This window comes from Marmota flaviventris, chromosome 17 (assembly GCF_047511675.1).
Source record: "Marmota flaviventris isolate mMarFla1 chromosome 17, mMarFla1.hap1, whole genome shotgun sequence".
Classification (NCBI taxonomy): Eukaryota; Metazoa; Chordata; class Mammalia; order Rodentia; family Sciuridae; genus Marmota; species Marmota flaviventris.
The window spans coordinates 26,079,854-26,096,348 of NC_092514.1; the positions used below are offsets into that span (position 1 = coordinate 26,079,854).

General features: G+C 47.7%; 1 protein-coding gene across 1 annotated transcript in view; it reads left to right on the plus strand.

Annotated features, from left to right (window-relative positions):
• The window catches only part of LOC114080927 (leucine-rich repeats and immunoglobulin-like domains protein 1), a 100,833-nt gene that overhangs the window by 55,985 nt on the left and 28,353 nt on the right, over positions 1–16,495 (plus strand). Inside the window, 7 exon segments of the mRNA XM_071603824.1 lie at positions 139–163; positions 165–211; positions 3,232–3,395; positions 11,577–11,897; positions 13,343–13,509; positions 13,512–13,632; positions 14,288–14,707. Of these exon segments, the coding sequence (XP_071459925.1) occupies positions 139–163; positions 165–211; positions 3,232–3,395; positions 11,577–11,897; positions 13,343–13,509; positions 13,512–13,632; positions 14,288–14,707 (1,265 nt within the window).

Genomic DNA, 16,495 nt, shown 5'->3' on the forward strand with positions numbered 1-16,495 from the left:
ACCTCCTGTGGAGTTATCACCTCTGGTTCACCTGAAACCAAGGCTGTCACGGAAAACCTGAGTCTCCTGGCTCAGACACAGGGCTGGCTGGAAGGGCACCTGGGGTTTCTTGGCACAAGTCCTTGTGTTGTGTTTCAGGGACCTGGGAGAGAATGCCATCAGGGTCTGTGCAGCTGGACACCTTTATCACGATGAGGAATCTTAAGGAACTGTAAGTACTGAGGCTTCCTGGGGCCCTTGTGAATATGAGGAAGAACTTCCAGAGTAACAAACCCTTGTAATTGCTTTATGCTCACATTTTTAATAGCTATGATCGTTTATGGGTAGATGCAAGTTAAACTGTTTTAAAAAAAAATACTATGGGGAAGCTGGCTTGGTGGTGCATGCCTATCATCCCAGCAACTCAGGAGGTTGAGGCGGGAGGATTATGTTGGTTATAAAAAATCCTCAGGAGGCTGAGGCAGGAGGATCACGAGTTCAAAGCCAGCCTCAGCAACTTAGTGAGGCCATAAGCAACTCAGCGAGATCCTGTCTCTAAATAAAAAATAAAAAGGGCTAGGGATGAGGCTCAGTGGTTAAGCACCCCTGAGTTTAATCCCCAGTACCAGAAAAAAAAATCCAGATCTCCTGGGATGAGCATGATCTGTGCAGTTCGTAACAACTTTTCTCTCCATGAAACTTCCAAATGAGTCAGGAGTCCAAAAGATCTGATTAAATGGGAAAAGGGTATCTGGGGAGAAAGAAGGGAGAAAGGAGAAAGATTCTTCTTTTAGGTTCTTCGGAGACTGTTGACTAGTGGAGAAGAACTGAACCCTTTAGAAGCTTGGGCAACCCATCCCCACCCCCACCTCACAAAGAAAAAAAAAAACAAACCCACACTGTCTGGCTCTGGCACTGAGCCTTGGTCCCCACCTGGGTTCCCATCAGTCGCTGCATGGACCCAGCTGGGGCTGGCCTGGGCCCAGTCCTCTGGAGGGCCCAGAGGGTTAATTCCCATGTTTTCTTCCCAATGGCACAAGGCAGGTTGTGCTGTGCACTTTGTGGCCCTCTGGGTAAATTTCCACAAGGGATAATTAGAAACACACTTCGAGTTGGAGTCATGAAAATGCACACTCTTAGCCAGCGAAGTATTGGGGTGGCTGGAAAAGGGAGCAGGAGGGTGGGGCGTGTCTGTTGGCAGCTGCGGAGGCTGAGCTTTGCCCGAGTGCTGAAGACGGGCAGGAGTCAGCGGAGGCTGGGCAGCTCACAGTCCCCTCTTTCTAGTCAGCCTGGCCTTTGTCTCTAACTTATGGGGTGGTGTGACCAGGCTGTCCTGGGCCCTGGCCCAGGCTCTGCCTGCAGGCTTTCCAACGCAGTGCCTTTGGGAACTGCAGGAGTGCCCCTGGAGGTTGAGCCTGAGGAGATTCTGATAGTGGGAGTTCCTGCTTGCTCTTCACCAGGAAGGTGAGGTCCTGGTGCAGTGAGGCAGTCACAGGAGCTGTGCCTGGGATACTCTCCTCCCTGCACAGGAGTGAGGTGGGCCATTTCTGTTCATCGGCTGCCCTCCCACCCCTAGAGTTACTCCTTAGCAGGACGCAGAAAGTCAGCTGCCTGATAAATACAATCCAAAGCCTCAGGCCTACTCTATGGTCTGCCCTGGGCCTGGCCTCCCTATTATAATGGCTTTAAGATAAATCATTTCAGTTTTCAGAGAAGTACCTTCTGACCTTACCTCTGGGAATGATGAGGAAACGGGTTGTTCACTCTTCCTTGCTGATTGCTAGTTTGACACTTTCTTTGCTCATTGGAAGTCCTTGGGGGCTGAGACAGGAGGATTGTGAGTTCAAAGCCAGCCTCATCAACTTAGTGAGGCCCTAAGCAACTCAGTGAGACCCTGTCTCTAAATAAAATACAAACTAGGGCTTGGGGATGTTGCTCAGTGGTCGAGAGTCCCTGAGTTCAATCCCCAGTAACAAACTAACAAACAAATAAAACCACATTCAGAGTGAAAGAGAACAGAAAGCCGGTCCCCATGGTTGCTTTGTTGGTCTGAGGGATGCAGCAGCTGGAAAAACAGTCTGGCCTAATGGCCAGAACCACGTGTGTGGATTTCCTAGGCTTACTGTGCCCCTTTCTGTCACTGAGTGTCAGGGACATGACAGGGAAGCCACGTGTCTTTGTGTCTGCCCTTCTCATAGGTTGGCCACTGCTCTTCAGCTCAAGCCTGGGCTCTCCAAGGACCAGGGCAGCTAGACTCTCCAGGTGACTTATCTTGGTGTGTGACTCCTCAGGAAGGAATGTCCACTCCGATGGCCATTCTGATTTCTGTTTGAAAAGTTTATCCTCAGTTGCTGAGAAATGAAAAAGAAAATATTCTCTGTTTTGGTTGGAGGCTCACAAAACCCAAGTTGAACGTTCTCCTGCTCCCTGGGCAGGGTCAGTTAACTAATGAGCACTATTTAGGGAGCAGGACTGCATTCTCCCGACCTCCTGAGCGATGCTCCTGTAGAGAGAGGGGCAGGCAGGTGGGACGTGTGGCTGGGAGGCTGACATTCAGAAGTAAGAAAACATGCAGCTTTGCCAAGTATTGTGGTGCTCGCCTGCAATCCCAGCAGCTCAGGAGGCTGAGGCAGGAGGATCACGAGTTCAAAGCCAGCCTCAGCAACTTAGCGAGGCCCTGAGCAACTCAGCGAGACCCTGTCTTTAAATAAAAAAATAAAAAGGGCTGGGGATGTGCTTGGTGGTTAAGTGCCTCTGGGTTCAATCCTTGAACCCAGCTTGGCCAGTCAAAAAGTAGCAGCCATAAAAGAAAAAAGAAGACATATTAGAACTTGTTGCAGAGTTGAGATCAAAGTCCCAGGGCTGGGGACTGTGTTTGGAATTTATCAGGAAAGTGCTCTTGCCACTGTAAGGTGTATCCAAGGTCAGGAAAAGGTGAGAAGGTGTCCCCAAGGTAACAGAAGCAGAGTCTGAGAACAAGGGCCAAGTGCAGCCTCTGGACCAGGGGTCTCAGCTCCCCTCTGGAGCTCGGTAGGAGGGCAGAGTTGGGCTCCACCCTGACAGACTCCATCAGAAGCTGCATTTGGTGCGAATCTCCAGGTAGCTTCTAGGTGCTGTTCCTCCAACAGAGAGGAACAAACTGTGGGGAAGGCATCTTCCAGTCAGCTCTGTGGGTGGCGATGAATGTCCTCAGCTGTTAAAGCTGCACTGTTCCGACTCAGTCCCAGCTCAGTGTCTTTTTCTTTCTTTCAGCCACATCAGCAGTGACAGCTTCCTGTGTGACTGCCAGCTCAAGTGGCTGCCTCCATGGCTTGAAAGCACAACACTGCAGGCCTTTGTAACAGCCACTTGTGCCCAACCAGAGTCACTGAAGGGCCAGAGCATTTTCTCAGTACCACCAGAGAGATTTGTGTGTGGTAAGACCTCGTTGGAGATTTTTTTTTTCCATGAAGGGCAAAGAGGCCAGGTGGGCCTCCTGCTTGTGGGAGTCATTGCTGTGATCCCAGGAAACCCCTGCCCACGGCTGCAGATCGGCCCCTGGATGCAGTTTACTTCCCGCTGAAACCACACATGGCATTTACCATGAGGTACATCCTGTGACGCTTGTAGTATGTGTGTTTAATCAGAGGGCAGCGTGCAGGGGCTCGGTGACACTCAGAATAATCAGTCACAGGAAGATGTTTCCAGTGTTTCAGGAGAGATCTGGTGCCCTGGTGTTGCTGGGAATTGATGCACCATATGATGTTTCACTGCAGGAAGGATGGGTTTGGGGAGAACATTCGCTCTAGTAAAAACAGTCCCTCAAGGTTCATCTGCACTCTGGCGGTTTCTCCAAACTCCTGAAATCTGCAGGGGTAGCTAGAGATGCCTCCTTCCTACTGGTTGTTAGAATGTCATCTTTTTTTTTTTTTTTTTTACTAGGAGTGCTCAGGATCCAAGTTTGGTTGCAGAGAGTACAGAAAATGCTGAACAGCTGCAAACACACACACACACACACACACACACACACACACACAGGCTAGCCGAGACAGGAATGACACAGCCTCTCGGCCACGAACACAGAGGCAAAGATTGAGATGGATTTTGAGTTGTTCCTGGCGTTTGCTTGGAGCAGGAGAGAGGACAGAATAACACACCCATCAGGCCCTGCTGGGCAGTTGCACATCTCTCCTGCTGCCAGATCCTGGCTGGGACAGTCCTAACCGGAAGCCCACCTAGCAGTACAGGGGTTCTGCTAATCCACATCTGTGACATACTTTTGGCTCTGACAGTAGCCATTTCCCTGCTGGGAGTGAAAGAGGAATGTCCTCTGTCCACGCGTTCACACTTCACCCCCCTGGGACAAACCCCTGCTTAGTGTGGCCTGCTGGCCACCCTCCTGCCTGGTTCAGACCAGGGAGAAGTAAGTATGGAGAACACGATACCAGACCTCCAGACTCTGCTGGTCCTTCTTAGGGGTCTTCTGCGGTGGGGTCCCAGGCTGTGCCCAGTTCCGGCTCCCTAGGCACGGAATGGCTGTGCGGTCCGTGGTTCCTTGCCCATTGCTCAGGCAGCCCTGGACCATTAATCTCTTTCCACAGCTCCCTGGAGCGAGGCTGTCTGCCACTTCCTCCCGCTCCTGCCACAAGGCAGCCTTTCCCTTGGACCATCCAGGGAGGACTTCCAGGGATGACTTCTGCGGCACCCTCTAACCTCAGGCACTGGCAGACTCTGGATTAGAGTGGTTGTTGATTTCACCTCTCTCAGGCCCACCCCCTTGATTCAGTTCAGGCTTCCCCCCACCCGCTCCATCAAAACCCCAACCATCTGGTGTTAATGGGAATCACGAAAACACTTGGCAGGAGATCAAAGTTCCAGCTCTGTGCGCTCTCCCATGCCTTTAAAAAAAAAAAAAAAAATGAAAGCACGACCAGCTCACACCCTCTAAGATGGCAGGTAGAGCCAGGTAGGAGCCAGTGCTGGCAAATGAGGGGACACACCTGAAACCCCCTCGTCCCCCCACTGCTGGGGGACAGTACAAGATGGGCAGTTCCTTTGGAAGGCAGCCTTAGAAGTTCCTCATTTAAACAGTTACGATCAGTTCCTCTCCTGACACAAATGCACATCTCACGGAAACCTCTCCACATGTGTGTTCACAGCAGCGTTATTTATAATAGCTGAAAAATGTGCACCCAAGTGCCCACCAGTTGATGAATGACTAGAGGAAGGTGGCATAGCTAGACATTGGAGGATTATCAGGCCATAAAATGCCACCTGTCCTGTCCCTCCCACAGCCTGGATGAACTTTGAAAATGATAAGCTAAGGGAAAGTGGTCAGTGACAAAGGAACGCAGATTCTATGACCCAGTCACAGGGAAGTCCCAGGACAGGGAGATCTGTAGTAGGAAGTGCCCTAGGAGGTGCTCCAGCCTGGGGAGAGATGGAGGGAGAAGGTGAGTAGCTACAAAGTGCTTCTCCATGAGGTGACAAAGATATCTTAAAATTGACTGTGGTCATGACGACACCTACGCATGAATGCACCACAGGCCATTCAGTTGTGAGCTTGAAATGGGCGAGCTGAAGTGTATGTGAATTATTGCTCAGTAAAGCTGTGTGTGTGTGTATGTGTTAGGTGTATTATAAATATAATTTTTACATGTCATAAAAATGTGTCTCTTTAAAACGTGAACTTTGGATTTAGAGTCTTCAAAATTTGTGTCATCGCTGATTTATAACATTTTTATCACTTCTGAAAGAAACCACAACCCCACGCCTTAGCAGGCATTCCCTCTTCTCCTGGCCCCCATCCATGGCGGTCACTAGTCCACGGGTGTGTGTGACTTGCTTGCTCTGGACAGTTAACATGAGTGCCAGTGGACGGCGTGTGGCCTAAGGAACTCTCCTTTTCTCACTTTGCCGGGTCTTCTCCCCCAGTGGGGGGATTGGATCTGGGGCCTGAGCTGCCCCCTCCCCTGAGCATAGTTTTGTTTTATTTTTAATATTTTTTCAGGTATAATTGGGCACAACACCTTTATTTTATTTGTTTATTTTTAATGTGGTGCTGAGGATCAAACCCAGCGCCTCACACGTGCTAGGTGAGTGCTCTACCCTGAGCCCCAGCCCTAGCCCCAGCCCCTGAGCATAGTTTTAAAGCATCAGTTCCTTTTCTGTGACTGAGTGACATCCTGCTGTATGGATATACGTTTTGTTTCATCCATGCATCAGATGGCCGATATTTGATGGTGCTTACATTGGGGATTTTATGATTAATGTTGGTGTGAACATTCATGCACTAGTTATGTGAATTCTCTTGGGATTGCACCTGGGAATGGAATCTTTGGGTCCTGTGGTAGCTCTAGGTGTGACCGAAGAACTGTCAAACTGTTTTTTCAAAGTGGCTTCAGGATTTTACACACCTGCTGGCAATGTATGGGATTCTGGTTTCTCCTCATGCTCACGGACACTTGCTATCTTTTTTATTTTAGATTTTGCTAGTGGGAACAAAGTAGAATCTCATGGTAGTCTTAACATTTCCAAAATGACTCATGATGTTGAACAATTTTCTAGATGCTTATTGGATCGTGCATAGCTTCTTTGGAAAAATAGCTACTCAAGTCATTTATTCATTTCTCTATTTTGTTATGAGTTATCAATTCTGAATATTAGCACATTCAGAATTCTATATTTGTTATGAGTTGTCAATTCTGAATATTAGAATATTCAGAATATTAGACCTCATCGGGTCTATGATTTGTAAATACCATTTCCTAGTCTGTGAATTGTGGTGGTGGTCTTTCAGTTTCTAGACAGTTGTGCAAAATTTTTTTTAGAAATAGTTTTAGGGCCAGGTGCAGTGGTGCATGCCTATAATTCCAGCAGCTTGGGAGGCTTAGTCAGGAGGATTGTGAGTTCAAAGCCACCCTCAGCTATTGCGAGGCACTAAACAAACAAACAAGAAAAGAATTCCATTTACAATAATTTTTTTGGGGGGCAGGTACCAGGGATTGAACCCAGGGGTGCTTAACCACTGAGCCACATCCCCAGCCCTATTTTGTATTTTATTTAGAGACAGGGTCTCACTGACTTGCTTAGTGCCTTGCCATTGCTGAGGCTGGCTTTAATCCTGCCTCAGCCTCCCAAGCTGCTGGGATTACAGGTGCACACCACTGAGCCCAGCTAATTGTGATATTAACTGTGGATTTTTCAAAGATGACCTTTATGAGGTTGAATAAGTTCCTTTCTTATCCCTAATTTTTTGAATATTTTTTATTATGAAAAGCTATTGGATTCTGTCTTGTGTATATTCTATGTGTGTGTGTTTCTGAGATGATTGTTTTATTTTATTGATAATGGTCTAGTACATTGATTTTTGAATGGTAAACCTTGCTTTCCTGGGATCAGCCTAACTTGATTATAGTATGTGATTCTTTTTAGGTGCTGTACATTTCAGTTTGCTGGGATTTTTGCTGAAGTTTTTGCATATATACTTATAAAAGTCATTGTTCTCTAGGTTGTTGTTGGTGTGTGTGTGTGATGTTTTTCTTAGGTGTTTGTTGTTAAGAGTAATAGTTGTATAAAATTAGTTGGAAGATATTCTCTTTACATCTACTTGTACAAAAAAAGAAAGAGGGAAAAAATGCTTTGGAAGTTTTGGATTGGTTCTCTCTCTAAATGTTTGGTAGAATTCACTTGAGTCTGAGCTTTTCTTTATAGGAATTTTTTAATTCTACATTTAAAAATTCTTAAATTCTAAAGTGTCTCCTTAGTGTTGAGCCAGAATTTGTTTCTTCTTGAGTCAGTTTTAGGAGATTGTCATTTCAGCCAGGTGGTCTGGTTAGCTGGGTACAGTTGTTAGAATGTTCCCTGTTTTCGTTTGGCTGGAAGAAGGTCAGTAGTGGGGTGCCCTTTTTTTGTACCTTCTGTTTTTCCTTCCTGCCTACTAGTTGAGCTAAAGGTTTTTTCAATTTTGTTGATATTTTCAAATAACCAATTTTTGCTTTGCAGTGATTTTCTCATTTTCCTGTCCCCGTTCTTTCATTTCTGTTCAAATCATGATTAATTTCTTTTTCCTGCTTGTGGTGGGTGTAGTTTATTCTTCTTTTTCTGGGTTAAAAAACTGGATTATTAGTCCTAAAGTTCTTTAATACAGGCATTTCCAACAATAAGTCCACGAGCACCATTTTAGGCGTAGCTTCCGAGACTTGAAAACTAAACACATCGTTTTCATTCAACTCAGAGCATCTTTCAGCGTCCCTGTGACTTCTTCTCTGCTATGCGGAAGTGCACTGCTTAATTTCCACAAATTGCTTTCCAAATACTCTCTTCACTGTGGATTTAAAAGTCATTCCATTGTCATCAAAAAAGATACTTTGTGTGATTTCCATCTTTTTAAACTTATTGGACCTATGTTTTGACCTAAAATATTGACTTATCTTAGAGATTGTTCTGTGTACATTTTAAAAGAATATTCTGATGTGGTTCGGTGGAGAGTTCCATGGGTGTATATTAGAACTAGTTGGTTTATACTGTTGTTCAAGTCTTCTTTCTCCTTGTCCATCTGCCTAGTTTTTCTGCCTAGCTTTTCATTGGAAATAAGAGTATTATTGTTACATTGTCTGTCCTTCTCTTCAGTTCTGACAGGTTGTGCTCTACATTTTGTAAAGCTCTGTTAGGTGCATATATTTATAATTTTTATGTCTTCCTGATGGATTGACCCATTTGCATGATAAAATATTTTGTCTCATATTTGGTGATTGTTTAATTGTCTTGGGATCTAAACTGCCTCTTGTAGGTAGTGTATACTGGGTCATTGTTTTTTTATCCATTATGGTTCTCCTTGCCTTTTGATCAGAGTATTTAATTCATTTAGTGTTTTGTTTTGCTGGGGGGGGGTTTACTAGGGATTGAACTCAGGGGCACTTAACCACTGAGCCACATCCCCAGCCTTAATTTGTATTTTATTTAGAGACAGGGTCTCACTGAGTTGCTTAGGGCTTCACTTTTGCTGAGGCTGGCTTTGAACTAATGATCCTCCTGCCTCAGCCTCCTGAGCCGCTGGGATTACAGCGGTGCACCACTTGCTTAGTGCCTTGCCATTGCTGAGGCTGGCTTTAAACCACCACAAATATTTCCTGTAGAACGTGTCTGGTAGCAGTAAATTCTCTCAGTTTGGATATTTTTTTTAAAATCTGGGAATGTTTTAATTTCATCTTTATTTTTGAAAGATAATTTTGCTGTACCTGAGATTTCCAGACTTTTTAAATACTTTGAGTATTTCTCCCTCTTGACCTTCCTGGTTTTGAATAAGAAATCAGCTACAAATATTTTTTGAGCATCCCCTGTACGTGATAAGTTGTTTTTCTTGTGCTGTTTTGAAGATGCTTTGTCTTTGGCATTTGACACTTGACTATGATGAACCTAGGCCTTTTGAATGAATTTTCCTTAGAGTTAATTAAATTTTTCAGATATGTGGGTGCATGTTTTCCATCCCATTTATAAGTTTGGATGCATCAGGGCTTCAAACATACTCTCCCTCCTCCTTGTGTCCTGTGTTTGGACTTGCATGATCTGTGTGTTGTCATGCTGGATGCTCTTGCACAGATCTCTGAATTTCTGTGTATTTTCTTCATTCTCTTTGATTCTCAGACTAGATATCTCTGTTGACCTGTCTCAAGTTCACTGACTCATCTGCAAGCTCAGTTCTGCTACTGAGCCCTCTAGGGTGGAATTTTTTTTTAATATTTTTAGTTGTAGATGGACACAATACGTTTATTTTACTTAGGTTTTTTTTTTTTTTTTTTTTTTTATGTAGTCCTGGATTTGAATCCAGGGCCTCACCCATCCTAGGCAAGTGCTCTATCAGGGAGCTACAGCCCTAGCCCTAGGGTGGATTTTGTTTTGTTTTGGTTTGTTTCTGGGGATTGAACCCAGGGCCTTGTGCATGCAAGGCAAGCACTCTTCCAATGGAGCTATATCCGCCCTAGGGTATAATTTCAGTTACTATACTTTTTAATTTCAGTTACTATACTTGTAAATGCCATGGTTTGTATGTGGTTCATTTTCATAGTTTCTGTTCATTAATCATTTCTCTTGGGTAAGAAAGTGTTCTCATGCTTTAATTCTCTTAGACAAAATTTTAGTTTTTCAAGTATTTTTATAATAGCTGATGTTGTTTAATAAGTCCAAGATCTCAATTTCCTCAGGAACAGTTTGTATTGATTTTTTTTTTTCCTGTTTCACAATTGGTTGTTGAAAATTGGACATTTAAGATAAAATAATATGCTGGGTGTGGTAGCACAGGCTCCATCCTAGCTGCTCAGGAGGCCGATGCAGGAGGATCTCGAGTTCAAAGCCAGCCTCAGCAACTTAGCGGAGGTCCTCAGCAACTCAGTGACACCTTGTCTCTAAATAAGTTACAAAATAGGGCTGGGGATGGGGCTCCGTGGTCAAGTGACTGTGGGTTCCATCCCCAGTACCAAAAAAGTAAAATGACATGGCAAGTCCAGAGTCAGATCTTCCTGTCCTCCTCCAGGGCTTGCTGACCCGTCACCGTTCCTTTAGGGCCTCTCCTAGATGAGTGTTGTGGAGCCTGCTCTGTACAACCCCTTGAGTTCCTGCTTGGCTTGCTAGTGTGTAGCCAATAGTTGGACACAGAAGTCCTTAAGTCACCCCCATCAGCAAATCCTGTGTCCTTCACCGAGGCCGTGTATGTATGTGCTGGCATGTGCTCTCACTTCCTTCTTGTGCGTGTCTGCCATCTCAGCCCAGGCAAGAAACGAGGGCTCCCCCAAGGTCTTTCCAGGGTGTGTGTCCACCCTACACGTGGGTGTGCCCTTCCTGATTCCCAGGACTCTGGTGGACCTCACAGGGCCTGCTGCTGGCATCTCCTCTGCCTGACTTTCCTTCAGTTTCTTGACCACTGTCCTGTTCACACCGACAGGCACAGTCACCTTGAACAGTGGCATGGTTACATAGTGGCCACTATTTTCATCAGATGCCTGGGGACAGGGCTTCCTGTGGTGAGCCTTCTTCATGAGTGGGGATTTCCAGGTCTTGGCCTGACAGGTCACACAGTGACACTGCTTTGATGGGGTTTTGGGGGGAGCTCCGCCTGCCCCCTCAATGGTTGCTAGCTTCTGAGTCTCAAGGCTGTCACAGAGTGGAATGGAGGCAGGTGGGACTTGGGTAACTCACAACACCAGAGAGCTCCTATCTCTTTCTAAGAGGCCTCCATTTTCTTGAGTCCCCACCCTGTGGATCATTGTGTTTCATTTTCCAGAAATCGAAACCATTGATTTTGACCATTTTTGCAGTACTTTCATCATTTTAAGGGAGTTCAGATTTCTGGGAGTCCCAACATTCTGGAAGCCACTGTGCCAGAGTCCTTCGTGTGGCCATGACAAGTGGCACCTCTTGTGTGGCTGTGTCAACAGGTGCAATGGGTGTGGGTCTCCAGGAAGCTTCCGGAGGGCTGGGTGACCGAGCGCTGGTGGCCCATTTCTAGTCCAGGGTTGTGCTCACGGCCTCACCTGGGTGGGGCCTGGTGTCCCTGGCCTGGTTTTGTGCGAGTGTGACAGCAGCTGGTCCCTGTCTCCTCACAGTGGCCCTTCTCTCCCCAGATGGCTTCCCAAAGCCACAGATCATCACCCAGCCGGAGACAACAACAGCCGTGGTGGGCAAGGACGTCCGGTTCACGTGCTCAGCAGCCAGCAGCAGCAGCTCCCCCATGACTTTTGTCTGGAAGAAGGACAATGAGGTTCTGGCCAACGCCAACATGGAGAACTTCTCCCAAGTGCGCAAGCAGGACGGGGAAGTAATGGAGTATACCACCATCCTGCACCTCCACAGGGTCACCTTTGGCCATGAGGGCCGCTACCAGTGTGTCATCACCAACCATTTTGGCTCCACCTACTCTAACAAGGCCCAGCTCATGGTGAATGGTAGGTGCCCCTGTTGGTCTCTCCCAGGCACCCCACCCCGATGGCTGCCCACCTCGGAGAGGACAGAGGCAGACCTGCGATCAGACCACACTGTCCCCTGGGCTTGCCCAAGGCAGGTTCTGCAGGTTAAAACACCCTCTCCCTGGGCTTTGGGTGACTGTTGGGAAGCGGGGTGAGCGGCAAAGCTGAGCCTTCAACTTCTCTGGAGCTACGCAGTCCAGTTTCTAGGTCCCACATCCCAGACCCTGGGGAAGCTGTGCCCTTGAGTGGGTGGCACAGCTGTGGAAGCACAGGCCAGCCTGGGCAGGGGCAGGTCCCCACCTCTCAAGACAGCAGAGAGCAGGGCAGATGTGGGGGAGGGTGAGACGAGGTCCTGTACTCAGAAACCAGCTTGTCAGAGCTGCTCTCTTAAGGGCTGCTATTTTTGGAGGGGGACAGGAGGAGTGTGAGTGGGCACCTCCCCGCACCCTGAGAACCCAGGGAGATTTTTCTGATCATTAAAGTGCCAGTGACAGAGTTGGCTCGCATGTCATCAGAAGTGCCGGCGGGCTGCACTCAGTCACCTCCGCAGACCACAGAACAAACTTGACCACACTCAGGTTGTCTTGGCGTATTCTAAGAGGCCTCACTGCCACCTCAAGACTCAGGCAACTAAGTGACTCTCTGCCAGGGCATTTGTTATTTACACCAGGTAAATGAGGTCCCGGGGTGCTTACCCACATCCCAGCCCTTTCCTATATTTTATTTAGAGACAGTCTCACTGAGTTGCTTAGGGCCTCGCTAAGTTGCTGAGGCTGGCTTTGAACACGATCCTCCTGCCTCAGGCTCCTGAGCCATTGGGATAACAGGCGAGTGCCATGGTGCCTGGCTGACCAGAGCAGCTTGGACAGGAAGCATGGTGATGCCTGCTGTGCAGCTGGACACTGACTCTGGCGTCCCACTGCTTGCTGAGCCTGAGCCAGTGAGCCCAGTGCTTCTGCCTATGTGTGCTCAGCAGCGTGGCCCTCAGGCTGCCCTGGGGGGGGCATGGACCTTCCCTCTGTGATTGCAGCTTGGTGAGCAGGTATTTCTGCTTCCCAGGCTCTGTTCTGGTGCCTTGTGAAGGCAGGCGAGCCTCAGGCCCCGACTCCCAGGGTCCCACCTTTGTGACCCATTACCTATGAGGTGCAGTAGGCAGAATGTCAGCCATAGCCTGAGACTTCATCCCCAGCTGGAGTGGACAGGTAGAGGAAGTGCCAGGCCGTGGTGGGGAGAGGCTGGCACTTTCTCTGGGAAGCTTACTGCTCCTGATTGAGGTGGCTGCAGCAGTCCTGGGCTGGTGGTGGCACAAGGCGTGGAGGTATGGAGCTGTGGCCCTCGCACACTGGGGGGTCTCTGCCCCAGAGGTGTTCTCTGCATTTGCAGCCAGCTGTCCCCTGACCTCCCCCTTTGTGTGTGTTTTCCAGTGCTGCCATCATTTACCAAAATGCCAAGAGACATCACCATCAGGACAGGCACCATGGCTCCCCTTGAGTGTGCGGCCACCGGCCACCCCAACCCCCGGATTGCCTGGCAGAAGGACGGAGGCACATACTTCCCTGCGGCTCGGGAGCACTGCATGCATGTCATGCCAGGCCAGATGACGATGACATGTTTTTCATCACTAATGCGAAAATAGATGACATGGGCATTTACAGTTGCACCGCCCAGAACTCGGCAGGCTCTGTGTCAGCGAATGCCACCCTGAATGTCTTAGGTTCGACCCTTGGTGTACTCTGGGGGGTGTGTGTGTGCATTCATGTGTAGGGGTCTGAAATGATACTGAGGGGAAGGCCTGCGGAGTTGCTCTGTGGACCCTGGGGGTTACGGGAAGGTGTTGCTACTGTTTGAAATTTGGGGCTGCTTTTAGGATTTTTTCCTCTTTTTTTAAAAAAAATTGTTTTGGGTCCTGGGGATTGAACCCAGGGGCACTCAACCACTGAGCCCCATCCCCAGCCCTATTTTGTATTTAGAGACAGGGTCTCGCTGAGTTGCTTAGGGCCTTGCTAAATTGCTGAGGCTGGTTTTGAACTTGCAATCCTCCTGCCCCAGCCTCCTGAGCTGCTGGGATTACAGGCATGCCCCACCACCCTGACTCCTATATCTTTAAAAAGACTAAAGGCCAGTGCAGTGCCAGAGCCTTGAGCAACTGGTGACCAAAGAGCATGCAGGAGGGGTGTGGTCTTAGTCAAGAACAAGGACACAGGACAGTTTGGGAACAGGAACTTTTATTACCAGAGATCAGCCATCTTCTGAAAAGCTTGCCACTCTGACAGAAGCCCTCAGGTGGGATTGTGCCATGTTTAGAGAACCAAGCAGACCCACAGCACTGAGGCCCCAGAGTGAGCGTGCCGTCTCTTGATCTCTTGCAGAGACCCCGTCCTTGGTGTTACCCTTGGAAGACCTCGTGGTGTCTGTGGGGGAGACGGTGGCCCTCCAGTGCAAAGCGACCAGCAGCCCCTCCCCCCACATCACCTGGCTCAAGGGGAACCGCCCCCTGAGCCTCACCTATAGGCACCACTTCACCCCTGGCAACCAGCTGCTGGTGGTCCAGAACGTGGTGGTGGAGGACGCGGGCCAGTACACCTGCGAGATGTCCAACACGCTGGACAGGGAGCACGCTCACAGCCAGCTGAGCATCTTGCCCACACCTGGCTGCAGGAAGGACGGGACCACCATGGGCATCTTCACCATCGCCGTGGTGTGCAGCATCGTTCTGAAGTCGCTGGTGTGGCTGTGCATCATCTACCAAACCAGAAAGAAGAGCAAGGAGTACAGCGTCACCAACACAGGTGGGCACGGTGGCCGTTCATTTCCAAGGCAGGAGAAGCCAGGTCCACACTCTTTGTCAAGAGTTCTCATGCTCTGGGAACTCCAGGACCTCTGGGAATGTGGTTCTGGAGAACTGAAGCCTTGGTCCTGAGGACACTGGGTTCATACTCAGGGCAGAGCCTGGGGCTCAGTAGTAGCGCATTTGCCTAGCATGAGTGAGGCACTGGGGTCCATCCTCAGCACAGCATATAAATAGATAAACTAAAGGTCTATTGACAACTAAAAAAAAAAAGAACTTCCTGCTGATGTCCTCCTCTTAAGCGGAGGTCGATTGTCCCTGAAATGTCACAGTGCTGTGATTTTGTTAGTTCTGTCTCACTTCCTGTCACTCTTCCCCGTCTTTTGTGGTCTCAAATGCCTTTTTTTATTGTTAGTTGTTCAAAACATTACATAGTTCTTGATATTTCACACTTTGATTCAAGTGGGTTATGAACTCCCATTTTTACCCCGTGTACAGATTGCAGAATCACATCAGTTACACATCCATTGATTTACATATTGCCATACTAGTGTCTGTTGTATTCTGCTGCCTTTCCTATCCTCTACTATCCCCCCTCCCCTTCCCTCCCCTCCCCTCTTCTCTCTCTACCCCCTCTACTGTCATTCATTTCTCCCCCTTGTATTATTTTTCCCTTTCCCCTCACTTCCTCTTGTATGTAATTTTGTATAACCCTGAGGGTCTCCTTCCATTTCCATGCAATTTCCCTTCTCTCTCCCTTTCCCTCCCACCTCTCATCCCTGTTTAATGTTAATCTTCTTCTCATGCTCTTCATCCCTACTCTGTTCTTAGTTACTCTCCTTATATCAAAGAAGACATTTGGCATTTGTTTTTTAGGGATTGGCTAGCTTCACTTAGCATAATCTGCTCTAATGCCATCCATTTCCCTGCAAATTCTATGATTTTGACATTTTTTAATGCAGAGTAATACTCCATTGTGTATAAATGCCACATTTTTTTTTATCCGTTTGTCTATTGAAGGGCATCTAGGTTGGTTCCACAGTCTTGCTATTGTGAATTGTGCTGCTATGCACATTGATGTAGCAGTGTCCCTGTAGCATGCTCTTTTTAGGTCTTTAGGGAATAGACCGAGAAGGGGAATAGCTGGGTCAAATGGTGGTTCCATTCCCAGCTTTCCAAGAAATCTCCATACTGCTTTCCAAATTGGCCGCACCAATTTGCAGTCCCACCAGCATTGTACAAGTGTACCCTTTTCCCCACATCCTCGCCAGCATTTGTTGTTGTTTGACTTCATAATGGCTGCCAATCTTACTGGAGTGAGATGGTATTTTAGGGTGGTTTTGATTTGCATTTCTCTGACTGCTAGAGATGTAGAGATGGTGAGCATTTTTTCATGTACTTGTTGATTGATTGTATGTCCTCCTCTGAGAAGTGTCTGTTCAGCTCCTTGGCCCATTTGTTGATTGGGTTATTTGTTATCTTATTGTCTAATTTTTTGAGTTCTTTGTATACTCTGGATATTAGGGCTCTATCTGAAGTGTGAGGAGTAAAGATTTGTTCCCAGGGTGTAGGCTCCCTATTTACCTCTCTTATTGTTTCTTTTGCTGAGAAAAAACTTTTTAGTTTGAGTAAGTCCCATTTGTTGATTCTAGTTATTAACTCTTGTGCTATGGGTGTCCTATTAAGGAATTTGGAGCCCGACCCTACAGTATGTAGATTGTAGCCAACTTTTTCTTCTATCAGATGCTGTGTCTCTGATTTGATATCAAGCTCCTTGATCCATTTTGAG